Source organism: Lactuca saligna, chromosome 2, assembly GCF_052625555.1.
Source record: "Lactuca saligna cultivar CGN05327 chromosome 2, ASM5262555v1, whole genome shotgun sequence".
Taxonomy (NCBI): Eukaryota; Viridiplantae; Streptophyta; class Magnoliopsida; order Asterales; family Asteraceae; genus Lactuca; species Lactuca saligna.
Window position 1 is genome coordinate 174,870,244 of NC_136418.1, and position 21,104 is coordinate 174,891,347.

Below are 21,104 nucleotides of genomic sequence, written 5' to 3' on the forward strand. Positions count from 1 at the left end.
TAAAAAACTTTCCGATTAACGGGAAAGAATCTAGGAAGTTCATCATGTCGGAACTTGTTTTTTTACTCCACATATGTTACAAAGGCCCCAAATGCGTCTAAGAAAAAAGCTTAGGTTAGCCACTTCGGTGCTGAAAGCAACAAAATACAATACCCTTATTTTGGATATACTTTAGGGTGAGATAATGCCTATCAAATATAAAGACTAAGCAGTCTAAGCCTCTTTTGCAAAAAGCATAAGGTAGCCGATATTTTGGTTGCAAGTAACAAGATACATCTATACCAAATATACTTAGATATGATATTACATTTAGCCGATATTGTATATCCTTACGATTTTAATGTTGCAAGTTGTAATGTATTTGGTTATGTGTATGACTTTCTTTTGTTATATTTGTTTTTATATGTATTCCTAAAACGATTGTATTGTGTTTGAAGTACAATAAGGTAAACATCAAATTCAATAACATAAACATCAAGCTAAGTTCATACATCCTTTGTGACAAACTCATTTTCAACTTAAATCTCAACTCGTGGTGATTTAGGTATCTAATTCTTAACCAAGACATATGGACATGCACATGTAAACTTCCATACAGCCAAATTTTAGGAAAAACAATCTTGAAAGCCACTTTGTCAAGTTGAAGTGTTGAACATAACTAATACCAAATTGACCTATTTGAAACCTTTTGTTAAACTCAATGGCACCATAAATACATTAACAAGGCAATGAAGACAAAAACAGCCTATTATTTACACTATATCAACCATATTACATGATACATCATACCAAATCTTCCTACATGATACATCATACTCAAACTCTCATACTTATTTCATAATGTGCAAATGAAGTTCTCTCTACATGATCAATTAATTGCATACATCAACAATATTCAAGAAACCAAACACCAAACAACAATTGTACTCTCTACATGACAAACATGGTCAGACCAATTATCCACCAAAAAATATTCATCAAATTCATGTTTTAATTGTCTGTATCTACCAGCGATACCTACACATTAGAATAAATCAAGATCCAAATTTAAAATTGAAAATTTTCAAGTTTTTCTTCTCTTTTTAATTTGATGTTTAATGTGTGGCATTATACATAATTCATTACCAGAAGGATATCTTCATCTGTGCCATAGGATTTACGAGCTTCTTCCAAGCAGTTGGATGAGATCCTATCACTTTTCCTTTTTACATATTTAACAATTCATCAATTTGAGTTATGAAAAGACAAAATTTTGAAAAAAACTTAATAAAATCAAAAAGCCATTATGATTGTGTTCAAAGAAAAATGTTATTCATACCTAGAACTGGCTGGATCTCGGATCTCAAATTCATCATTATGAGCATCATATCCACATATCACAACATAATGACCTATAAAAATCATTGTATCTTTTAATATTTTTCTCCAGTTTTCATCTATAAACAGTGAGGGTAGAAAGGTAAATTCTCACCTGTGTATGCTGCAGTGCCGTTATAAAACTGTGGCATATGAACATCCTCCTTCCAAGACTTACTATAAAATTAGAATTAATTGTAAAATCTTCTCGATTAAAGAATACATTGTTAATTAAAAGAAATATTTGAAGCAGTGTACCTCAAAATACACTGGTCAACTAAGGCAATCACAACATATTTTCCTGATAGGATTAAAAAGATGATTTCTTCTCCCTTAATTGACCTGAACTGTTGAAAAGGAGAAACTTTAAGTTTCATGAACAAAGCATCAAGATGTTCATATGTTCTTGTACCTCTATCTTTATTCCCTCTTCTACTGATCTCTGAAATAACATATCTACTCTCTTGATATCAGTAGCCAATTGCTCCTACAAAAAAAAAAAAAAAAAAAAAAAAAAGGAATTTTAGCATCTAAAAGTGTAACTAAAATCTCTATTAAGTTGTGGGAAAATGAGGATTCGAATTTCAAATATCAATTACCTTGTAAAAAGTCTCCACTGAAAAATCTGGATTGGCACCTAAAGTTACTGTGAAATATGAGAATCTAATGGAAAGTTTTTGCAATAAATATGCCAGATCCACTGTCCAAATGCTACAAAAGTACAAATAATGATAAGTTTATTCAAAGATTGATTATATTTTGGATATTTATGTTATGAAGAAGAAGATAGTTAGATACCTGGTTGTACAACACAGATCCTCTAAATCTTGAATATCAAAATGGTTGAGACCAAGTGTTTTCAAAACCATCAGAACACATGCAAGACCACAATCCCATGATCGTAATTGTTTTATATGTGGGACCTAAACAGCATCCAGAAATATAAAGTTCCTTTTAGAGAGATGATAATGCATCTTGATATCTTGAATTCAAGAAGACAGGTTTTCAATTGATAAATGGACTTACTTCAACAAAGTGCGAGTGACCCAATACTGTTTTGTTGACGTTCCTATTTTTCAATGATGGTTTGGAATCGTATTGTTCAGCAAAACTCATATTGTGTACCTCTTCATGATCATCATGTCCTTCGACTTTTAGTAGCTTGTTTAAAAGGATATGTAGAGGCCACATTTGTACCAGTTTGTTGCAACTCCTGATATGGACTTTGAATTATTTTGAAGTGGAAGAACCCTAACACAAGAGATTGTTTCGGTGATAAGGTGACAAATATGCAGAGCATGAGAGTTGCAGATGCTTAATTATCTGATTCTGATTCAATCTCAAGTAATCGCATGTTTATGATTTAAACAGACAGTCACAAAAGGAACAAATCAATTACGAAACCAAAAGAAACCTAAAATTGCCCAAACAAGATGAACAGCCTTTAAACTATAAGGTCGAATTCACACCAACGAAGTTCAACGTTCTAGAGAACGCTTCGGACTTACAGATGACAAAGGATGAGGAACATAATTGCCGAATTAATATTCAAAAGGCTAGATAAACTTCTATGAAGTATAAGGATTAAGGATTAAATATGAAACGGAAATGGAAGCGAAGAGATAACGAGAGGGTCAATTACCTTTGAGGTCGAATCCGATCAGGATCTGAAAAAGCTTTGACGTTCTTCTTTGATTCACCTTTTCTTCCACCAAATTCTACGTAGGTAGGCTGAGACCCCTCTCTTTCTTCTCCTAAATTTTGGCGTCTGTTGTGAAAAATACATCGTCGAATTTGTACCTCTATTAATTAATTATGCGTAACGTCGACGGCTGTCGGTTTATCCGCCACCGGATCTTCGGTGGCCGGTGGGGATATTGTCGGGTCATATCAAATTGTTGGTGGGGGGTCTAATAGGGCCAAATAGCCCAAAGGACCATCCCACCAAAGTCCAAACCAATGTTTTGTTATTGGGCTATTCGTAAGAGATTTACGGGTTTACGTTTGACTTCAAACAAAGGGTAGAGTCGTAGAGAGGACGTAAAAGTCGAGAACACGACTTTCTTTATAGATTAAACTGCATTTTTTTAAAATGAACGTTAGACTAAATTCTAGAAAATGTTTATGTATTTATTTTAGTGAAATTCGCATTTTGAATATAAAAAGGTGTCTGGGGTTGTTTATTTGAAATAACTTATGTTAATTTATCCATGTCAAAACGAAATTTTATTAAAATTGTTCGGATTAATTTATCAAGTATCAAACGTAATATTTACACAAAACAATGATTAGTTTTTTTTTTTTTTTTTTTTTTTTTTTTTTTTTTTTTTTTGAAGTTGAAGTCACATATATAAAAATAAGCACGTCCTAATGAGACCCAACAAGTTTTTCTAGATTTGACATAAAAGTCCATACTAACAAAAGTACCTTCATCCAAAATTCTTTTAAACATGAATAGTTTCTAGAGTAAATTATTGAAATCGTTTCTATGGTTTGATTAAAGTTGTATGTTTGGTCCTTAACTTTTTTTTCACTTTGATCGTCCATGTGGTTTCATTTTGTTGCGTTTTCCGTCCCTATGGTTTAGTAAAAATTGCACGTTTGGTCCCTAACTTTATGTATGTAACGAACAAAAAACACAACAAAATCAAACATAGAGACCATCCGAGTGCAAAAAAAAGTTAGGGACCAAACGTTCAATTTTAACCTAAGGATGATTACAGTAATTTACTCTAGTTTCTGAAAATACAAAATCAATCATTAACTTATAAATCTTAATTATTATTCTAATTAAATGAAATTTTAGTTTAAAAAAATAGTATGTTTGAAATATTTATTTTTTATATTAATTATTAAAAAAATTGTATGATAAATATGACAACCAACAACACTATGTAAATGACAAAAAAATAGAAAAAGTAGCAAATCCCCTACAGTTTATATGAGAAATTAATAATGTGATGCTCAAAGAATTTCATAACCGCCTAAACGAGCGAAATTTAATAAAAACTAATTAGGTGGTGTTAAGGTAAAAAAGAAAACCAACGATGATGTAGCCAACGATGAAACGACTTGAATGTTCTAAGAAAAGGTAAAGGTAAATAATAATTAGGTTTTCTATTTAAATATGAAGTAATTAACTTATATTAAAAAAATATTTATGCCAATAAATGTTTATCAATTATTGGTATGATGTATCCAAACATTAAAATTTACTTGATACCTAGGGGTGAACACAGATAGCGGGTATCCATTTTTGAAACCGGAATTGAAATCGCATCGGAACCGTTGGTTCTAAAACTAGAACTGAGGTCATTAGTTCTGGTTTCATTTCCTAAAATTAGAAACTGTCAAAGATTGGTTCACGTTTCGGTTTTATTTTTAGGAACTGTTACCCACCAGGTAACCCGCATAATAGATTCCAAAATAGACCCGTACAGTTTCGAGTTGATATGAATGTATGGTATGATTATTTTGGGGAACTCACTAAGTTTTATACTTACGGTTTTATGTTTATGGTTTCAAGTACTTTCGGTTCCAAGGGGAAGAGCTCGACGTGATTGCACTGCATGTCCTCATCCACCAGTGTTTTGTATTATTTGACTTGTTTTGTACATTAATGACTATATGATGTGTTTTTATACTCTGGTGAGATTTCAAATTGAGTGAATGATTATTTTTGATTGATTTAGAGAAAAATTTCCGCTTAATATTTTTGAGACGTTATAGGGTAGAGTTGATATCCTAGGTGTTAGTTTCAACAACAGAAATGTCGTATGTTCTGGATGTTCCAAGTTCTTGGGATGGGCCTTCCATCCAATGTTTCCAGGATGTATGAACCTTTCATGTGGGATTCCATGACTTTGTAAGGTCTTTCCCAAGTTGGTCCGAGCTTGCCTTTCGGTTCCTCATGGTTGGCTTCGCTTTTCCTTAATACCAGGTCACCTACTTTGAACGCTCGTTCTTTTACTCGCTTGTTGTAGTATTTTTCGATGTTTGCCTTGTATTCTGCTTGGCGAAGCACAACTGTGTTCTCTTTTCTTCTGTTAGGTCGATGTTGATCTAGAGTTCTTCGACGTTCTGATCGTTGTCGAAGTATTCTACCCATTTGGTAGAACGGCTTCTGTGTTGTATGCCAGGCTAACGGTGTTTCTTGGGTCCCAACATGGGGGTTGTTCTATATGACCACAATAATGTGGGTATTTCGTTTACCCAATTTCCATTCTTCATGCCCAGTCGCTTTTTGATTCCGGCCACCAGAGTCCTGTTGGATACCTTTGTTTGTCAACTGGCTTGGGGATGGACCATGGAGGTGAATCATTGTTGTATGTTATGTTCCTCGCACCATTGTCTGGAAGGGTTTTCGGCGAACTGTAAACCATGGTCACTGACAAGTGTCCTTAGGGTTCCAAAATGTGTGAAATTATTCTTTAACATCAATTTGATCATGTTGCGATCATTTATTGATGTCATTGGTTCTACTTTTATCCATTTTGTGAAATAATCAACGGTCACTACCAAGAACATGAATTTCCCTGAGGCTTCAAAAATAGGTTCTATGATGTTTATTCCTGAAGGTTTGTATCGATCAAATACACTTCAAGTATGAGTAACAAATAACAAACTAACTAACAAAAGATTAAACATAAAAACAAAGAACACGAATAATCACAGAGATGCTTTTAATAAGAAAGGATGTTTTGCCAAGAGAATGAAGGTCACAAAGACGGTCTTCAAGACATACATTAGGGTTTCACCTTAATGTTGAATAGATATGATTACAATAACTAAAATCCCACTAATTAAGTGATTTATACCTATCTAAGTATGTATATACATATATATATATATATATATATATATATATATACGTATAACAACCTAATATACAAAAGATCACCAATATCATTACCTTCACGTTGACACTGATAAGGTCTTGTGTTGGCGTTGGTGGTCAGCGTGAAAAGTGTTTGACTCATCAGATCATAATGTGACATCCCTATTTTCTCTGCTAAAAAAGATCGATTTATTTATGCTTTATTTGAAAATCAGAGTATCCTTTTGGAGAAATATGTTGTGGAATATGTTCCCAAAAATATGATAAGTAAATTATCAAAGCATTCCCGAAGGAATGGGTTTTCATTATATTAAAAAAATGTTTGGATGTCATTGTCAATACAGTACATAAGCATAAACAGAAATAGTAAAGGCCTTACAACATATATTATCCTAATAGCCTATAATCCATATATATCTCATCATATCAACACTCCTGTGCTCTTTTGTCACTGCCTGTAATACAAGAAACTGAGTGGGTCAGGTTTGGGAGCCTGGTGAGCACATATGATTTTCAACCCACAATAATTATTTTTATTAATGTCATCAAATCATTCAACCCGATTACATGTTCCCGTTATCCTCACTTTTTGTCCCTAAAACATCTGATTCAAGGGACCTAGCCTAAGGATCATCATCGGGATGACAATACTGCTTAGGGTATTTCTCAGAAATATATGTCAGCAAGGCAACCATGAGGGGGATGAAGTACACCGGTGAACACATCATTCACAAACACCTACAGGTTGCGAGCCTACTAGTGTTCCACTAGACTGTCTAGGATAGTCGGTGGTCATCATCTATACTCTGCTAGATGACGGGGTCAGCTTTCAACATTGATGTCTCTCATCATTTATTTCATAATATATATCATCTACCCATCTTTACCCATCATAATTATAGGTATAAAATACATATATAGTTTATATCGAATAAAACATGTATATTTTGTTCCTCCAGCAAAAATATCAAGAACACAAATAATATGCACACATAGCATATAATTTAAATTAAATACTTCATATCTATTTGTAAAATGAAAGTAACTATGCACTCACTTGTTAAAGTGACAATTCACAATTTTGGCAGCACTTCGTTTCTAACAATTTTATTTTCCTTTGACGAAACATAGTATCATTATAACTAGATTTTAGTCTAATATTTATTGCGACTCATTATTAGTCTAGATTTATCACTAAATCAAGGTCTACGAACAATATTGTTTTTCTTGTATTATATAAGCGTTAAACAATATTTTTCAACTACTATGTACAAACAATGGCCAGAAATGAAACACCGGAGGGCACATTTTAGCATTTAAGCTGTGCGGCCCTTAAAACCAAATTCCACATACCATGAGCAGTTAAAAGGTATTATAATAACATTTTGTATAATATATAATACTTAGCACATGTATTGTTTATAGGTTCATAATAACGATAATGAACTCAAACATACGTTATACTTAAAGTAGGGTAAGCATAACTCACTTACAAGGGGGGTCAGCTAGGAGTCGGGCTCTGCAAGGGTAGAATTTTTGAGCCAAAGGCTCTTCTTCTCGGAGCCTTTTGGTGCTCCAGGCTTCGCCTCTAACACTTGGGAAGTGCTAGGGAAGGGGAGGGGCTAAGGGGGGATTTGAGAGAGACTGAATGGTTTTTGTGTGAGGAAATAAGGTGATTTACACCCCTATTTATAGGCTATCTGAGGGCCTCTCACATCGTGAGCTTGCGTAGGCACCAAGGCTTCTCCTGGTGCTGACACGTGGTACCGGACGCAGGTAAAACAACCAATTTTAAAAGAATCGTAACTTTCGCATAAGATCTCCATTTTTTATGTTGTTTATATCCACGCGTAGGTATTGACAAGATCTACAACTTCTTTTTAGAATCTGTCGGCTAATTTTGACTTTATTTTTAAAATTATATTCTAATAGGCTTAGACAGTTACAGTCCGTTAAAATTTCATAACTTTGTCATTTGGCGTTTGTTTTCGTCTGTCTTTATATCGTTGAGCTCTTATTAACGTGATCTTCGATTCTCGTTTAAATTGTGTCGGCTAAATGTTGGGTTAAAAATATGGTTTATACTTTGCTTTTCTAGGAAATTGTATTTTTATGTAATGTTTATGAATTTACGGTCAGATGGTTTGTTTATGGTCGTAAACCCATTTTCGGCCCATGTTCACCAAGATCATGTTTCTCATGTATAAATATAGGTGTAAGGGGTGAGGAGTAGAGTGATGAACAGAAGAATAGAGGAGCTTATGTGTGTGTTTTCTAAGGTGTTCTAGACATAGAAACAAGATAGAAGAACAAGTGTGTGAATCTCATGTAAAGGATCATCATTCTATTCATTAATACATTGAGATTCATCATTTTCTTCTTCTCCTTCTCTTCTATTTGATCTGACATCATCCGTTTGATTGGGATTTCGCACCATCAAACGGATCTGATTGATACACAAGCAGGTTGGGGACTTACAATTGGTATCAGATAAATAAAAAAAATCAAAAACCCAAGGCTTCATCCATGAGCATCGAAGAATTCTCATTCGAAGGAGCAAGAAATGAAGATTATTCTTTCGACATTCAATCCTTCAACCCCAGAAGCAAGGCGAAGCTAAAATTGAAGATTATTTGACGGATTGCATTGAAGCCTCCTCAATCAGTCTGCTGCCATCTTAAACTTGCTGAAGTGATCAAGAATATTTATTCTCTCTAATGTTCTCTCTGAAGATTCTCAAATTGAAAGCGTTATCTTTCAAGAATCAGTACAAGAAGTCTCCTCACCCAATGTGCGTTCAATGTCAAATTCTAAAGAAAAGCCCAACTGCTTAAGAAGAAGTCATTCATTGAAGATTCATCAAGTTCATCTTGAAGTCGTGAAAAATTTGAAGATTAATGCTGAAGCCAAGCTCTCGATGAAGATTGACAAGAAAAGCCAGCTACTTTTTAGGGGGAGCTTGTTGGGTCAATTTAGAAAAGAAAGTTATAAATCAAGGAGAGATTGTTGGGTCAAAAATATGGTTTATACTTTGCTTTCTAGGAAGTTGTATTTTTATGTAATGTTTATGAATTTATGGTCAGATGGTTTGTTTACGGCCGTAAACAGGTTTACGGTCGTAAACCCATTTACGACCGTAAACCCATTTTCGGCCCATGTTCACCAAGCCCATGTTTATCATGTATAAATATAGGTGTAAGGGGGTGAGGAGTAGAGTGATGAACAAAAGAATAGAGGAGCTTATGTGTGTGTTTTCTTAGGTGTTCTAGAGAGAGAAACAAGAGATAAGAATAAGTGTGTGTTAGTGTGTGTGAATCTTATGTAAAGGATCGTCATTCTATTCATTAATACATTGAGATTCATCATCATCTTCTTATCCTTCTTTTTTATTTGATTTGATATCATCCATTTGATTGGGATTCTGCACCATCAAACGGATCTGATTGATACACAAGCAGATTGGGGACTTACAATAAACTCTAAAACCCCAAGATGTAATATTTTTATTATTACTTTATATTAATTTAGCCAAAAGTAATAATAATTTAGCAAGGTGTTGACTTCGAGGAGTTATATGTGCATAATTTTTTATATTGGGGGTTAAAGTATGACTTTCGGGGTAGTTTTGCAAAGAAATTCTGAACCTAGGGGGTGTTTGATAAAATGTGGGAGTTAAATTGAAAAGGGTTTGTGGAGTCAGGGACCATTATTGTAAAAAGCGAAATGAAGTTTGTGATGAAGGCGGGTTTAAGCCGTTACTACCCTTTCCTCCTATATGTAAGGAGCATGAAGCAAACCCTAACCATAATCGCTATCGTCCAGCCGACACCCTTAAGCCCCCTGGTTCAGACGTCATCGCTCCCCTAGTCACGCAAGGACTGCCGAGTTTCATCGTTGTTGTTCTCAAGGCCGGCGAATGCAAGTGTTACGAGCCGACTGTGGTCGTGGGAGATCTGTTGAACGTGTTCTGTAGCCACCATTTCCCTCATCATCGATGGCACGACCCCCCCCCCCCTAATTCATCCTCGTTGTTGCTGCCGTTGTGGCTCGCTATCGCCGTCTCCGCCTTACGGCTGGTCCGTTCTGTCAACTTTCTCCAACCGCAGCCTGCTGCCTCGAGGGCGTCTGTGTTTGGTGTGTGTTTCTATGGATTCTTGAAGGTATGTGTGATGTGGTTGTCAGTCGGGATGTGTGTGTATTTTTTATTAGTCGGAGTTCATAAGAAACCACCATGGCCGCCAACCATGGTGGCTGCTGCCGCATCGTCTTCTTCTGTCGCCACCAGCCACCGTGAGGAGGTGGCTGTGTGTGTGTGATTTGGTGTGTATGAAAGTATTTCACGAGTTTAATGCTGTAAGGATTTCTCTTGGCCAAGAAACTAAAGGAAACTCATCACCACCACCGTAAGTTGGTGGCCGCCACCTTCTGTCGCCGTTCCGCCACTGTTAGCCACCATCTCTGGTGGCTGTGTGCTTTTGGGTGTATTTGGATTGATGTTTGGAGTGATTTTGGTGTTGTTTGGGCCTAAGACCATAACCACCACCGCCAACCACCATTGCCCGAGGTGGTAGTGGGTGGTACCCGACTTGTTAGACTTTAATTAATGTAAAAAACTAATTTATTGGATTAATTGGTTTGTGATTTGGTTGGAAACCCTAATTAGGGTTTAGAAAACCCTAATTTTGGGAATATAAGTTTTGGATTTGTCGGGACCCGTGTTGGACCGTTGAAATTGGAATTTCGAATTACGCCTGACCACATTATAAGTCTGTTCTAGTGGAGTAATGGACTTAATGGATTAATTCCTTAATGGATTAAGTAGGAACACTTAACCTGTAACATCCCAAAATACAACCCAAAAATTTTTGTTTAATAATTACTAAAAACATCATGTTAATATCATAAAATAAAACTTGTACGTTAATATCTCAAAACCATAGCAAAGTATCACGAGGAAACTGTATCAAGACTGTATCAAATCACATCTATGAAAGGTTAAAACAACTCCCAGGACAAACTGAAGTTGTGGTGTGTGCGATGCCATCAACCCGAGCTCTTCCCTTTACTTGCAGAAGTACCTGAAACTAAAACTGAAATTGTATGCACAAAGCTTAGTGAGCTCCCCCAAGCTACCACATACCATACAATAACATATAAACACATACTGGGCCTTGCCCACTGCATCGGACCGAAGTCCGAAAACTGCATCGGAGCGGAGTCCAGAAACTAACCATGGCCTTGCCCTCTGCATCGGACCGAAGTTCGGAAACTGCATCAGACCAAAGTCCGGAACTGATTGGGATCTTGTCCCTTGCATCGGACCGAAGTCCGGAACTAATTGCATCGGACTGAAGTCCGGAAACTGTCTGAGCATAACATGGCATGGCATAAACATATCAACTAGCATGAACACATAAACTGCATATTGCATCGGGCCATAGCCCGGAAAACATAAATCCTGTCTGAGCCACGAAGGCATCAAACATACTAAAAACTACATCGGACCGAAGTCCGGAAACTACTACTAGCTAAACGGGCCGGTATTGTGGCCTTAGACCCGTTCCTACTGGAAGGAAACTCACCTCGTACATTGGCTGCTAAATGAACTGCTCTGGAAACCGTCTGCTGCTGCTCCGGTATCTCCCCAACTACAATTTCCATAAATACATTCAATCAATTATTGATAACTGTACTGAGGGTAAAATGACTATTTTACCCCTAGTCAAAGTCAACCTCCTGGTCAAAGCCAACCTCCAATTGACCGCACTCGCCGAGTCTGAGGAACTACTCGTCGAGTTCTGACGTGCAGACTCCAATAACATTCGAATCCGCTCTATGGTTCCTAACTCGTAGATCTGAAATCTTGGAACCATCTGAATACGTAAAGTTGCCAACTTTACGTGTAACTACGAAGGAATGAAGCCATCCTACTCAAACACAACTTTACTCGGGAAAACTCATCCGACTCGCCGAGTTGCTCATACAACTCGTCGAGTTCTAAGGCAAACTTCATCGGACTCGCCGAGTTGCTCATACAACTCGTCGACTGCTAACTTCATATAACTCGTCGAGCCGCCCTGAGGACTCGCCGAGTTCATTCAGTCCTTTTTCCATATAGGTCCGATCTGAGCCATGCAGCTGCTACAAATCATGGATCTAAACTTCTAGGGAATGTTTTTCACGTAAAGTTGCTAATTTTACGTGCATGCATGGCTTTAAAGGCTTCATATGACCAAAATAAGCTCTTAATGAGGTTTTAGGCTCAATGGGGACTTTAATCACAACTACAACCAAAACTTTATACTTCTAGCATGCCATGAGTGTCCAGATCTGAGGTATAACCCGACCACAAGGCCTAATCATAAGGGGTTTGGGGTTTTGGGCTTAGAAACCACAAATTAGGGACAACATAGATCTATATGATCAATAAGAAAGGTATATAATTTAATACCAGAAAAGATGACCAATAGAGTGTGTATTCTGGATCTACTTCCTCTTCCTTGAACTCTTCAACTTTCTCCTTCTCCTTCTTACTCCAAAGATTCCTTCACAAGCAATAAACACACACACATACACACACACACTCACTAAAAAAACGGATAGGGTTTGTTAATTGATGCTCTGGAGGTGAAAGATACGAGTTTGGGCACATAAGAGGGTTTAAATAGGTGCAAAACCCTAAAATTAGGGTTTCCTCCAAACAGGCAAACTCGTCGAGTCCAGCGTGTGGACTCGCCAAGTAACCGGCTAAATACGCGTGCTCATCCCGCCTCTACTCGATGAGTCGGGCAACGGACTAGTCGAGTTCCTCACAAAGGAATAAACTTATTTAAATACATACCGGGAATGGGGCGCTACATAACCCTAATCGTCATTTTATATGAAAACCCTAACTTTGTGAGGGTTTTAAGTTGGGCCTTTCTATTAGACTTTGGTGATTGGGTTATTGATGGGCCATCCAAGAACAAGTATATGGACTAGAACATTTGGATGGACTTTAGGGTAAGACCCATGTGAGGAGTTGGGTCCAATTTAGAAAATTGGGCCATAAGTGGGCCATAATTGGGACTTGATGATTATGAGATATTGGACCATCGAAATGCCAAATTGTTTGGACTAGAATAAATGGTTGGGCCTTTAGGTAAGACCATGTAGTGGTTTGGGCCCAATTTGGAAAAGTGGGCCATATATTGGGCCTTGGTTCATTGGTTGGTTTTAAGTTGGGCCTTTCTATTAGACTTTGGTGATTGGGTTATTGATGGGCCATCCAAGAACAAGTATATGGACTAGAACATTTGGATGGACTTTAGGGTAAGACCCATGTGAGGAGTTGGGTCCAATTTAGAAAATTGGGCCATAAGTGGGCCATAATTGGGACTTGATGATTATGAGATATTGGACCATCGAAATGCCAAATTGTTTGGACTAGAATAAATGGTTGGGCCTTTAGGTAAGACCATGTAGTGGTTTGGGCCCAATTTGGAAAAGTGGGCCATATATTGGGCCTTGGTTCATTGGTTGGTTTTTGGGGCCTTCAGAGTGTGTATTTGGGCCTTGGGCTTGGATCAAGTTAGGTTGGGGGTAAAGTAGCCTTTTGATGTTGACAGTTCGAAAATCTGTCATCCAGTAGCTAGAGTTTTATCTGCGAGACTTCGGTAGTGTGAGGTGAGTCTCCTTACCATACCAATGGGTCGAAGGCACTAATGCCTACCCATTTTGTGATATGTGGTACACTAGTTGATGTAGTGATATGTAGTATACTAGTTGGTTATAAATTATGTGGTGTGCGAGCTGTTTCTGTGATATTGCATGAAAGACCATGGGAGTGTCCATGACACTTGGTTGTAAGACCTTATAGGAGTGCCCATGGCATTCCATGTAAAGACCATGGGGGTGTCAATGACATTTGGTTATAAGACCATGTGGGGGTGCCCATGACATTCCAAGTAAAGACCATTGGAGTGCCCATGGCACTTGGTTATAAGACCATGTCGGGGTGCCCATGGCATTCCAAGTAAGACCATGGGGGTGCCCATAGCACATAGGTGTAAGACCATGTGGGGGTGCCCATAGCATGCTGGAGTAAGATATCGGAAGGTGTACAAGGCATCCTTATATGTTTATATGCATGGTTTATGTGATTGATATGGCCTATGTGATTGATATGGTTTATGTGACTGATAGGACTTATATGATTGATATGGTATATGTGATTGATATGAATTATGTGATTGATACAACTTACGTGATTGATATGATTTATGCGGTTATGTGGATTATGTGATTATGTGAGGTATGCTCTGAGGAACTTACTAAGCTTCGTGCATACAATTTTGTTTATAGTTTTAAGTATCACTGGTTTTCAAATGGAAGGGCTCGGGATGATCGCAACACACACACCCATGTTTTCCGCATTACGTGATTTTGGGATGTAACTTTTATGAATGTTTTAATTAAACCATGTTTTTAAATACCTTGAAATATGTAACACTTGTGTTTGACTATATTGAAAAAGTAAATTTTTTACCCTTTATTTTTGGGTCATTACAATACTCTTAGAAAAACTTGAAAATAAACCTCCACTATTAGGGGTGACAAATGATGACACGATATGACAAAAATACACGAAATGAAACGAAATTGAAACGAAACTAAAACTTGAATTCTTGTTTGTGTCGTGTAAATTGTAAAGTGTAAAAAACACAAGGGTGTGTTGTGTTGTATTCGTGTTCAAAATTCGTCACGAAATTGATACGATTTAGCATTTGTTTGTCGTATTTTTCGTATTATGTATGATTAGATTTTAATTAAATAAACTAATTGTTATATCATGTTATCTTTATCGTATTGTTTTTGTCGTTTTTAATTGGTTTGTGTTCGTTGTAGTTAAAAAAACATGACATCGTGCCGTGTTGTGTTTGTTTGCATAAAACTTTGTCATGCCATATGGTGTCTAGAGGTGACAATCGTGTCATGTCATGTCGGGTTCATATCATGTCGTGTCGAAACACTAAACGGTTTGAAAGTGATTGACCCTAACCCGACCCGTTTAATTAACGTGTCATGTCGTGTCAACCTGTTTATTTTTGTGTCGGGTTTCGTGTTAGGGGTATACTTTAAAATATGTCATGTCATTTGAGGTTAAAAGATTGAGAATGTTGAAAGAATGGAAGTTAGGTAGGCAAAATGGAAAAATTATGTAACAGCTCAAATTTTCAAATAAATTTTTCATTTAAAATAAAACGTCATTATTCGACAAAAGAGTTTATTCCAAGTTTATTGCAAAAATATAAATAATGAATCCTCAAGATCTTCAACAATGGCAGTGTGTACGTGTCACGCCGGCGCCTTCCCACGGTCATCACTAGTACCTGAAAAACATAAACACAACTAGTAAGCATAAATGCTTAGTGAGTTCCCCAGTATACGACTTACCCACATACGCCTTCCGGCCCGGACCTTTCGGTCCACATAACATTGCCTTCCGGCCCGTAACATAATCGTCTTCCGGCCCATAACATATCGCCTTCCGGCCCGTATTAAATTGCCTTCCGGCCCATAGTATTTTGCCTTCCGGCCCATAATGGTATAAACATAACACATATAACATATCACACATAACACATAAGTCATACATCATACCGTTCTTTCTATCACATAAAGTCTCGCCTTCCGGCCCGTATAAGCATACATCACATATAAGCATACATCACATATAAAGCATCTACCTCTCTAGACATAGCATAAATATAACACATACGACCTTCCGATCACGCAGTCAAACCCTTCCGGGTGAAGTATAGTGAGAAGACTCACCTCGTAGTATGCAAGCTATAAACCCTTCGAGCCACTCGCACTCGATCCGCTAATCTGCAGGCTCCCTATAATACCACATACCTTTATTAATGATCTTATCAAACAAGACAACTGACCCTACTAAATTACATACAGGTCAACGGTCAACTTGACCGGACTCGTCGAGTGCAAAGGCAACTCGGCGAGTCTAGACACCCCGACTCCACTCGCCGAGTCTAAAGAACGACTCGACGAGTTCCAGTAGATCTTCAAGCTACTCGCCGAGTCTGAAGAACAACTCGGCGAGTCCTAGTGAATCTTCAAGCTACTCGCCGAGTCTGATCATTGGACTCGGCGAGTCCTCGCCATGCAGTCAATCAACTGCCTCCTGTAATTCGCATGATTCCGTAATATATAAATATGGGGCTTCCTGGACCTTTACACATTCTATTACTGGGATTTAAACACTTATAACAACACTATAATCTATCAAATCCTTAAATGGGTTTCCTAAACCCTAGATTCGTGTACAACACCAAAACTACAGAAATGATCCGAGGATTACCTGGAAAACGTGTTCCCTGCGTCCCCAACCTTCAGAGCTCGACCCCTTGATCCTCCTTTGATCACCACCTTGCTTCTCCTTGCCTAACAACCTCTTCAAGCTTCCACTAGCCTTCACCCTTGTTCCAGATGCCCACAGACTTTTTGGTTATCTTCAATCGGCCAAAAGACGAGACATGACGGCCCTAAAGGCATTATATACGATCCAGAATCAAAACGGCTAGGGTTTCAGCTGAACAGCGTCGACTCGCCGAGTCCCTAATGGACTCGTCGAGTCCAGTCGCGAATCTGTGACTAAGACCGTGGTCCTACTCGGCGAGTCAGGCATCAACTCGCCGAGTCCCCCCTAAATATTCCCCAAGATAATTTAAAGTAATACCTGAAATTCCGGGCTGTTACAAATTAATAGTTTGGAGGCGGAATAATTGAAGTCATATCAAGTTCAGATGACAAAATTGAAAGAGTGGGAGTTGGGGAGGTGGAGATAAGGTTATGAAGATAAGAGAGTGGTCAAAGGGATTGTGTAGTTTATGAGAGAATTGAAAAATTGAAAGTGAAGTCTTGATCTTGACGACCAAGTCATTTCAACGTTACAAAACGATTCAATTCAAAAAATTTCTTTTACTTATGGTTTTGGTTTTGTATCTTTCTAGTTTATTTAAATAATTCAAAAAACTTGTATATAAATAAACGGATCATTTTCGAGTTGAAATTCTCAACTCTAACATTACCCGTTTAAATTTCGTGTCGTGTCGTGTCAATCCATTTATTTAAACAGATTCAAATATTTTGCCAAAACTCGTTTATTTCGTGTCCGGTTTCATGTCGTGTCATTTTTTGTCATCTCTAATCGTATTAGACAAAAACACGACATGATGATCTGATTTGTCACCCTTATCCAACATTTGGATGATGCTATTTTAATGAAATAAATAAAAAAGGCCTTGTAAAACAAAAATATAAACATAAAATTTGAAATATAGAAAATTTGATGAGTAATTTGTCTTTTTTTAAAGAATTTTAAAGTTCTCGAATCCCAATATTTATATCACGGATCCGATATTAGAGTACCAATGTCTTGGCAACATAGGCGCAGGTCTATAAAAAAAAAAAAAAAAAAAAAAACGACTTTATCATATGATAAATACACAAGAGATAATGCTATTTAAAATGTTGCAAAACTAAATTACATAATTATTTAAAACAACTATTATAAAAACAAATAAGACCTAAACTCATCCATTGTCATTATATTGACCTCATGTCATGAAAGAAAGAACTCAATTTTAAATTTTAGACATAAAAGAGGTAGAAAAATAGGACAGAAGAAAAGTAATTTGTCCTTTATTCAAACCACCAAAAGTAACAGTCTCTAGTGTTGAATTTTTCAACCTACTCCTCTTCCCTACGGCTACATCCTTTGTCCTTCACGTTATCATTATTTTGAATCAACCGCAGAGCGCCCTTCGTATCACGCTTTTGCCTGCTTTCTTCTTTCTTTAAATCAAATTTCATTACATCTCAATTCCCGAATCCTGTCTTTTTCAAAGAAACATTTAGCCTTTTCCTTTATAATTTTGGAAGTTAAATCGAATCCCACAGTAATCCACATAGGTTATTTATCTCACATTCGGATTATCGGATAGTTGCCATAGCATGAAAGAAGAAACAGAGTACTAAAAGCGTCGTCTGGATTATTATCTTCAAGGTGGAAAAGGTAGAAGAACAAAAAAATCTGACAATTTGGGGTTTCGAGAAGCTTCAGATGGAAAGAGTTGATAGCAGTGTAAAAAAGGACGAATTTGATTCGTTCGATAGCATCGCAACAAGTTCGAGTTCGATCCATTCAGTCACTTCTAAAGAATCTTGTTCTTCCCCTGCTCCTCTTGGTTGGCCTATTAAACAGGCTCAAGTGATTAGCAAATGCGATGTTTTTAAAGACAAATTGAAAACAAAAACCCATTTTGAAGGTGAATCCAAAACCAAGAAAATGAGTACAACAGTTTCAGGTACGTCGTACTTTCTGGTTTCTTTGAATTAATTCTATCTGGCCATTGCAAGAAAACCAGAAATGAGAATTTAAGGAATATGTACGTGAAAAGGACTCTTCCGTGGTTCAAATTTGTGAATATGTCTTTCTGCTCATTATTTGAATTCGAATGGGCGGATTAATTAGGAATAACTTCAAATTTTAAATGTTGAGAAAAAAGTTTCGAGCTTTATCACTTTATTGATTCCACTCAATTCGCTTTTCTTTTCATATCCCTTCTTTAATATATCAAAATCCTGTTTTATCTCGTAAAATCGAGTAGAAATGGAGATGATGAAAGAGAGATTCGGCAAACTATTACTCGGCGAAGACATGTCTGGAAGTGGCAAAGGGGTTTGCACAGCTTTGGCCATCTCAAATGCCATCACAAATCTTTGTGGTAATTATAGTCGCTTTTTTTTTTTTTTTTAATTAATTTAATTTTTATGTCAAATTCATTAAAAATGCGTTTGTGTTGTGTTTATATGCAGCCACTGCATTTGGTCAGTTATGGAGATTGGAACCTTTGCCTTGTGATAAGAAACAAATGTGGAGAAGAGAGATGGAATGTCTTCTTTGTGTTAGTGATCACATTGTTGAGTTTAAACCCTCTTGGCAAACATTAGCAGATGGAAGTAGGCACGAGGTAATTTAATTTTTCATTCGCCATTAACAACCACATTTGAAAATTGAAATCAATCCCCTGAATAGTATTAATTAGTAACACATGTTTAAAATCATGCTACATTAGATCATGAGTTGCAGACCAAGATCAGATATTTTTGTCAACCTCCCAGCTCTTCGCAAACTAGACAACATGCTTCTGGTTAGTGTTTGATTATTTAATGATCGAAAAGAAGTCATTAATGTTGATTATTTAATTAAATTGTTTGATTTTTTACTGTTTATGTTCATATATGACAGGAAATACTAGATAGTTTCACTAGCACGGAGTTCTGGTACGTTGATAAGGGGATCACGACACCAGAACCCTCTTTCAGTAAGCGGCAAGAAGACAAGTGGTGGCTACCAGTGCCACGTGTCCCTGCTAATGGTCTTCAAGAAGCTACACGAAAACGATTAAACTATAAACGTGAATCCGCTAATCAGATTCTAAAAGCTGCCATGTCAATCAACAGTGTTTCTTTATCTGAAATGGAAGTTCCGGAATCATACCTGGAATCCCTTCCAAAGGTATACAAAACAAAATTAAGATCCGTAGTTTCTCAACTACAAATTCTAACACGCACGACACGTTGTTGTTTCTAGAATGGAAGAGCTTGTCTAGGAGATGTGATGTATCAGTATATAACATCGGAGCAATTCTCATCAGAATGCTTGCTAGATTGCCTTGATCTTTCATCTGAACATGGTGTTCTAGAAATTGCAAACCGCGTGGAAGCAGCAATGTATATATGGCGTAAAAAACCCTTACCTGCTAAAACATCATGGGATATGGTGAAGGATTTAATGGTCGATGGAAATAAACAGCGGGATTTACTCGCCGAAAGAGCAGAAAGCCTCTTGATCTCCTTGAAACACCGCTTTCCTGGTCTAACTCAAACCTCACTAGACACCACCAAGATTCAATGTAACAAGGTACTTACTAATTTACTTACTTCGAGATTGTTGTTTCCATTTCAGAAATCTTTAGATTGGGATTCTATGATTTCATGGTTGATTTCAGGATGTAGGAAAATCGATTCTGGAGAGCTACTCTAGGGTTTTGGAGAGCTTAGCATACAACATAGTGGCGCGTATAGACGATCTGTTATACGTAGATGATTTGTCTAAACAATCGGATAATCGAGCATCATCAAGAGTGAGCACAAGTAGTCACAAGAGGGTTTCAGTGAGCGTGAGCAGCACTGGGTCACCATATAGACCTAGTTTTGGGACACCGAAATTCTCACCCGGACCACCGCTAGTGAGCCCTGGAAGAGGAGACAGAACTCCTTTCTTGACCAACAATGGCAACAAGCCTCCTAGCCGTGGTTGTGGGGTCAGACGAGCTTTAACGAGCTATCTTGCTGGTGGGGAATCAAGGGTGAGGAATAGTTGTCAGTTGATAGAAGCTCCAGCTGCTTCTCTTTCTACAAGAAATGCAGAGCTACCAATCCAAAAGGAGAACCGGACTCCAGCTAGGGCACAGAGAGGTACTAGTTGAAGGGATTTGGAAGAGCTTTTTTTTTAATATTGCTGTGGATGTTTAAGGGATATGATCGATGCTAAAAGTTTAATGAATCACTAGTTCATCTCATCTGCTAGCACTTCAATCACAAAATTGAATGCAAGATACCAAGTTTGTTGTACAATATATATCATAACATTAACCTTATATTTGATTTTTTTTTTTTTTCGGTGCATAGTTAAGTAGTGTAACAACCTATGAGTACTCTCCACATCTGGGATATATGGCATCATATGCAATAATAATATCCATTTAAGTATAAGCATAGTCCAACAATGTGTGACGGGTTTAAACTTAACCTAACCAGGATATTACAACGGTCAAAAGTGTGG

At 37.2% G+C, this 21,104-nt stretch overlaps 2 protein-coding genes across 3 annotated transcripts; one reads left to right on the forward strand and one right to left on the reverse strand.

The window, feature by feature from the left end:
- Nucleotides 1-729: 729 nt before the first annotated feature.
- Nucleotides 730-3,158, reverse strand: LOC145032886 (guanylyl cyclase 1-like). Of its 2 annotated transcripts, none has more exons than XM_078981844.1 (10): nt 2,999-3,158; nt 2,383-2,607; nt 2,155-2,279; nt 1,956-2,067; nt 1,769-1,843; nt 1,615-1,703; nt 1,472-1,533; nt 1,319-1,391; nt 1,126-1,201; nt 730-1,017 (listed from the first exon to the last, which is right to left on the reverse strand). In XM_078981844.1, the coding sequence occupies exons 2-10, from the start codon at nt 2,545-2,547 to the stop codon at nt 991-993; spliced, it is 804 nt and encodes a 267-aa protein (XP_078837970.1). In that variant the 5' UTR covers nt 2,548-2,607; nt 2,999-3,158; the 3' UTR covers nt 730-990. The 2 variants fall into 2 exon arrangements, with proteins under 2 accessions (XP_078837970.1, XP_078837971.1); XM_078981845.1 differs by having other exon boundaries at nt 2,383-2,569; nt 2,999-3,147.
- A 14,812-nt stretch (nt 3,159-17,970) lies between these two features.
- LOC145032890 (rop guanine nucleotide exchange factor 7-like) lies at nt 17,971-21,034 on the forward strand. The gene is made up of 7 exons (XM_078981848.1): nt 17,971-18,561; nt 18,865-18,981; nt 19,073-19,227; nt 19,333-19,407; nt 19,506-19,775; nt 19,851-20,180; nt 20,269-21,034. The coding sequence occupies exons 1-7, from the start codon at nt 18,318-18,320 to the stop codon at nt 20,746-20,748; spliced, it is 1,671 nt and encodes a 556-aa protein (XP_078837974.1). The 5' UTR covers nt 17,971-18,317; the 3' UTR covers nt 20,749-21,034.
- The last annotated feature ends 70 nt before the right edge of the window (nt 21,035-21,104 follow it).

Excerpts from the sequence above, each read along its gene's own strand:
- LOC145032886 (XM_078981844.1), bottom strand. The coding sequence starts at position 2,547 with ATGTGGCCTCTACATATCCTTTTAAACAAGCTACTAAAAGTCGAAGGA. Across the intron at positions 2,068-2,154 it reads GATCTGTGTTGTACAACCAG|CATTTGGACAGTGGATCTGG; the intron begins GTATCTAACTAT and ends GTACTTTTGTAG. Across the intron at positions 1,534-1,614 it reads GTTGACCAGTGTATTTTGAG|TAAGTCTTGGAAGGAGGATG; the intron begins GTACACTGCTTC and ends CTAATTTTATAG.
- LOC145032890 (XM_078981848.1), top strand. The coding sequence starts at position 18,318 with ATGGAAAGAGTTGATAGCAGTGTAAAAAAGGACGAATTTGATTCGTTC. Across the intron at positions 19,408-19,505 it reads AACTAGACAACATGCTTCTG|GAAATACTAGATAGTTTCAC; the intron begins GTTAGTGTTTGA and ends CATATATGACAG. Across the intron at positions 20,181-20,268 it reads CCAAGATTCAATGTAACAAG|GATGTAGGAAAATCGATTCT; the intron begins GTACTTACTAAT and ends GGTTGATTTCAG.